At 44.4% G+C, this 6000-nt stretch overlaps 1 protein-coding gene across 1 annotated transcript in view; it reads right to left on the bottom strand.

The window, feature by feature from the left end:
• Positions 1-423: 423 nt before the first annotated feature.
• odad3 (outer dynein arm docking complex subunit 3) overlaps positions 424-6000 on the bottom strand; it is a 67908-nt gene continuing 62331 nt past the window's right edge. The window contains exons 11-13 of the mRNA XM_073069273.1: positions 5359-5514; positions 4817-4901; positions 424-2387 (exon numbers count right to left, since the gene is read on the bottom strand). Coding sequence (XP_072925374.1) covers positions 2170-2387; positions 4817-4901; positions 5359-5514 — 459 coding nt within the window. The 3' untranslated portion in view covers positions 424-2169. The remainder of the gene's footprint in view (positions 2388-4816; positions 4902-5358; positions 5515-6000) is intronic.

The following is a 6000-nucleotide window of genomic DNA, read 5'->3' as shown; positions in this document are numbered from 1 at the left end:
GCATTCCCTCTGAGGACAGTTGGTGGCCTAAGAACCTCACATCCAACTCTGAAATTTTGCATTTCTTTTTGTTCAGGGTGATTCCAGCCTGTTTCAGTTTCTCCAAGGCAGCTTCCACTCTTTCGTCATGTTCCTCAGTTAAGCCTCCGAAGATGAGTCCATGCGGTAGACTACTCCTTCCAGTCCCTCTAGAATTTGGTTCATCCTCCTCTGAAAGAGTTCAGGGGCTGATGAGATACCAAAAGGGAGTCTCTCGAAGGCATTCCATCATCTAGTGTGACCCTCAGGTTTGGCTAGCGGCTTAATCTAGGGGGAGACAGTACCCGGCCCAGCCAAACTTAAGAAATCCTGTTTGGGTAGATGCTGTGTGATGTGTTCCCTTGTTACAAATCAGTACTACAAAATAACAAACAGTACACAATATGCAACTAAACGATTGAGCTTTATAATTCTTAATTTGACTATAGGTTAGTAAAGAAACAAAAAAAAGGGCCCATTCACATGAAACAGTCTAACATGCACGTTGGAGCTCATGGTTCTGTCCAATCATTCCCCATTTACTTCGTCTGACCATCGCGGACCCTCAGACCCACACTCCGTCCACTCCTTCTGGTAGTCGACCAACTCCCTCTGCTCGCGTCCTCTCTCTCCCTCTGTTGCCTGGTTGACATCTGCCAGTTCCCTTCATATCCTCTCTTGCTCATTTGATGGTGTGCGAGAGCCTGTCGGCCCTCGAGTGTGGGGACTCAGAGAAGCAAAGCAGAAGATCGTAACGTTGAAGTGATGCTGAAGATTGTAACATTGCCACAGCAAGGGGCTGATCTCCCACTCTCGTTTATCGCAGGAGCAGTCCCTCTCTCTCCCTCACTACTGAGAGAGAGAGCCTACCTGAGATACCCAAATGTTGGCTTGGACTCTAGACCAACGTCTCTTTGGGGGCTTTGCTATTGCTTGCATGGCAGGGGAGGAGGAGGAGGGAGGGTCGGTGCTTTTGCTGGAGCAAGTGGGGGGGGGGCAGGCTGATACTTGTGTGTGGGAGGGGAGGGGGGTAGTTTTGGGGTTCTGATGTTTCTGTCATTCGTTACTTGGGGGTTTTTTTCTGTTTTGTGGATGGCTGTGAAGAGTATGAATTTCAGGTTGTATACTGTATACATTCTCTGATATGAAATGGAACCACTTGAATCATTGATCCTATTGACTGAGCATCCACTCCTTGGGTTCTGAATGAATACATTTCTTCCCATCCCTGTCCTTACTAGCCTAGTGCTATTCTGAGCCTTAGTTCTGCCCCCGCCCTTCCCACCCAGCCAGAGAAAACATTACCCATACATCAACCCTGTCAATAAAATTCAAATCAAAACAAAAAATGCAGAAGCTGGAAATCTGAACTAAAAATAGAAATGGTTATAAATACTCAGTATACCAGGCAGCATCTTACTCTAACCATAATTATGATGCTGTGATCTGCTCACTCTTTCCAGCATTTTAGGTCATCCACGCTGTCAAATCTGGTAAGAATTGTTATGACAGATTTCAGTAGCAACTGGAATGAGGTGGGCTAATGGAGGATATCAACTAAAAGCCACTATAGGACTGAAATTGCAAACTCCAATTATCAACTGCATATGCCCTGGTATCCAGATCAGGATCTCCAATAAACTTCACAAGGTTTGAAATTATTTATTTGACTAGTTCAAGTCTACTCCACCTTCCTACAGTTGCAGGCCCTTTCTCTGATCCTCAGGTTTTTTTTAAACTAGAAAAAAGATATTGTCTGATCTTCACCCTTAACATTTAACATTTACGTTGTACTGAAATAATGGGGGAAGAGTAGGTCCATTAGCCTCTGATTAAAGATCTTTAAAATATCACTCTCTCACTCAAATGCAAATCGTTTCTACTGAAAATTTGCAGAATTTACTATTGTTTCAGAATTGGTACTTTTGAAGTTTTTTCCCACTAGCGATGACCTCATTGTGTTTCCTGGTGTGGGCTGATGTAGAAAACTCTGAGTCTGCTGCACAGACTCCAACGGGATTCTAATCTACTGCTTGCTTCAAATTACCACATGCTGCAAATCATTCCATTCCTCCTTCACTCAGTTCCTCTGGCTACCTTCTTGGACCGTTACAAGCTACCTACAACCTGCGAGCCAGAGGCACAGCAGGACTAGCGAACAAGGATGGGACGAGGCAGAGGGCTTCCTTCATGAGCCGATCTGTGTTTTGCCTTCCTCCTTTTGGGGCGAGACTTCCTCTTGGTTTTCCAATCAACAATCTGCTGTGACTGTCGCTTCAGCATTGCCCTTGTGATAATGTCACCAGTATTGTCTCCACTGTCATTATCTTCATCAGTGTCATCATCGTCATCATCATCATCCTCGGCATCTGCAATAGGAAATCCTTCGGTTACTCATCACTGAGAGATAGGGGGTCCTTCAAAATTCCGAAAGGAGACATGGTGGAGGAGAAATGCAAAGAAGCAGGCATGCAGAGATCCCGTGGCAGAAGGAAGGGAGGGGGAGAAAGAGAGAAAGGGATGTGGGGGGAGAGAGAGGGGGTGGGGAGAGAGGGGAGAGAGAGACAGGAGAGGGAGAGAAAGAGAGAGCGAGAAAGAGAGAGAGTGGTGAGAGAGGGTAGAGAGAGAGAGAGGAGAGAGTGAGAGAGGCAGAAGGAGAGGGAAAGAGAGAAGGAGAAGGAGAGGGAGAGAGTAAGGGAGATGGATAGAGAGAGAGAAGGAAAGGGAGGAAGAGAAATATGAAGATAGAGAGGTGCAGTCACAGAGTGAGAGACAGAACAAAAGACAACAAAACTGGATGCACATAAACACTTCAAGCTGCTCTTAATAAGCTCAAGGCTGATTTGATAATTAGCCCTTTCTTTGCTTTTCAATCTGATCCCCATAACTATTAAACTGCCTTGGTTCAAAAATACTGCATATCTCAGCTATCAAATATACTCACAGCTTACAGAACGGGGAAGTCCCACAACCCTCAGAAAAATTCCTCATCCTTTCAATTTTAAAAGGATATCCTTTCAGTCTTAAAAGGATTCCAGTTTTAAAAAAGGATATCCTTTCAGTCTTAAAAGGATATCCTATCAGTATAAGACTATGTACCTTAGTTCCAAATTCCCTGACGGGTAAACATCTTCACAGCAAACACTCCGTCAAGCACTGTCAGAATCTTCCATGCTCTAATAACATTACCTCTTGTTTTCCTGTTTTTTCTAAACTTCAGAAAGCGTAGGACAACATTTTTTCCAAGAGTGAAATCGCAGAGTAGTAAAACAGAAGTCATTGTGTCATATTACATGGAAACAAATGCTTTAGCCTGCCAAGTCCACATAAACCATCAAGCAGATCCTTTAGCTCACCGAGTCCACAAAAACCATCAAGCAGATCCTTTAGCTCACCGAGTTCATACAATCCATCAAACAGGTCCTTTAGTCCACCCAGTTCATACAAACCATCATACAGGTCCTTTAGTCCACCCAGTTCATACAATCCATCAAACAGGTCCTTTAGTCCACCCAGTTCATACAAACCATCATACAGGTCCTTTAGCCTACCAAGTTCATACAAACCATCAAACAGGTCCTTTAGCCCACCGAGTTCACACAAACCATCAAACCATTCACAATAATCGCACATTAATCCCTTGTCATCACCCCCCCCCCCAAAGATACCACTATTTGCTTCCAGACTTGGGGCCAACTAACCTCCCAACCTGCATGTCTTTGGGATGTGGGAGAAAACTGGAGCACCCTGAGGAAACCCACAAAATCACAGGGAAAAACCCACAATCCACATAGAGAGCACCTGAGGCTGTTTGATCCTGAGTTTCAGGCTTGCTACTATAGCAGGGGTTCCCAACTTTTTTTAGGCCATGGACCCCAACCACTAACCTTGAAATGCCTCGATAGAGTGGATGTGGAAAGAATGTTTCCTATGATGGTGGAGTCAAAGACCAGAGGACACAGCCTCAGACTAGAGAGACATCCATTTAGAATGGAGATGAGGAGGAATTTCTTTAGACAGAGAGTGGTGAATCTGTGGAATTCGTTGCCACAGGCAGCTGTGGAGGCCAAGTCACTGGGTAAATTCAAGGCAGAGGTTGATGGATTCCTGATTGGTCAGGGCATGATGGGTTAGGGGGAGAAGGCAGGAGATTGGGGCTGAGAGGGAAAATGGAACAGCTATGATGGAATGGCAGAGCAGACGATGGGCCAAATGGCCGAATTCTGCTCCTATACCTTATGGTCTTACGGTCTCACTAACTGAGAGATCCATGGACTCCAGGTTAGGAACCCCTGTACTAGACAAGAGTTTGTGAAATACTTGCAATACTTTACTCAGTTTTGTCAAAGAGTGTCATATTCCTTTTCGGAGCAGATGTGAGCTACTGAGGAACCGGGTAAAGTGTAGGTTGGCGATGGGAGTTACACCTGTTGCTGGATGCAGGGCAGATGCTCAATTTCTGCCTTTGCAAAAGAGACAAATTTAGAAACTTGTTCTGGTTTTGTTTGTTCTCTCCTGGTAGGGAAGTAACATGAAGCTGCAGGAAGGTCTGGATCAGACAGAGGTAGGAGGAATATCGGATCCCTGTTTCATTATGAAGCATTCTTCTGTTACAACTTGATTCCTCGATTATTTCATTTTCAAAGCTTTTTCTGAACAATTTACTGACACTCACAGTTAGAATATACAGTTGGTTACAGCCAAGCAAATGAAACAGAACTTTAGTTTTATAAAGCTAATGAAACGATGTGCCGTAAATAATGTGATTTTTAAAAAAAACCTAAATGTGGATTCTCACCCTCGTATACATCAAGCTTTTGAGCCACAGGTAGCTTCACCCGCATATTGTAGGGAGGGAGTTTGTCTTCCACACTGGCGTGGAACTGAAAGACAAAAATAATATTGTCAACATCCAACTCACTGCCAGCAAATGGGTCAACAACAGGAACCGACAATCACTGGGGATTTACCCAGGCTTTCCCCGACCCACACCCCCTCCTGGCAATCCCACCCAGGGTCTCCCCCATCCGCCCAAGTAATGGAGCATATCCTTGTTACCCTTTTTCTTTCTAGTAGTTAGGCACACACCTATCATCTCCAAGTAAATAGATCCCTATCCCCTGAATATTGTAGGTCTTGCTCCATCACTACTAATGAGAAGTCTCCAGCGCAGTGGTGAGATATACACCTCCTTTCCATAAATAGGACATATTCCCCTTTGCCCCAAGGAACTGGATGTATATACCTCTTTCCCATTACTGCCCCCTCCACCCATCCAAAATAGAGAATGGGAACAGCGGGTTGCCAATCACTTAGTGAAAAGATTGAATGATCTCACACCTCATCCTCCTCCATCAACTGCAGCATGTTGTTCCGGTCAAGCGTACTGAGCTGTTGATGGAGTTGCAGCAGCTTAGCCTCGGTTGCTGACAGCAGGTCCAGCACGTACTCATCTGAGCCGGGACTCAGGACCATAGCGGGAATGCTATCCTGCGACTGCACAAAGTAAACGCTTTAGTCATGTGTCAATCTGCAGCCGAACAGTAACGTGAGCATTTACAAGTGCAGGGACTGGCAGGATTATTCCAATACAAAGCCAACCTGTATCAAATAATCTGGATTTCACCATAATATTCACTAATAATAGGAATTCACCAGATTGCTCCTGAATACAGTGTCTGAAATCAACGGGATTATTCCCATGTTTAGAATACTTTGGAAGAAGGTGCTCATTGTCTGGAATGGAACTGATTATGTACCTGGAATATCTGTAATTTATCAATTACACTCTGTCTGGATTAATTCCCTAATGGAATTGATCATCTAGAACACACTGGAATTAATCAGATTATTCCCTATTTGAGTTACTCTGAAGTCCATAACATTACATAGTCCCTGTCTGAAATCAATCAGATTAGTCAGTTCCAGAACACTCATCATCATTATGTGCCCTGTCGTATCACGAGGGCAGTTATGGTCTAT

Source organism: Hemitrygon akajei, chromosome 16, assembly GCF_048418815.1.
Source record: "Hemitrygon akajei chromosome 16, sHemAka1.3, whole genome shotgun sequence".
In the NCBI taxonomy this organism is placed as follows: Eukaryota; Metazoa; Chordata; class Chondrichthyes; order Myliobatiformes; family Dasyatidae; genus Hemitrygon; species Hemitrygon akajei.
The sequence above is the reverse complement of the archived record's forward strand: the minus strand, read 5'-3'. Positions and strand labels throughout refer to the sequence as shown.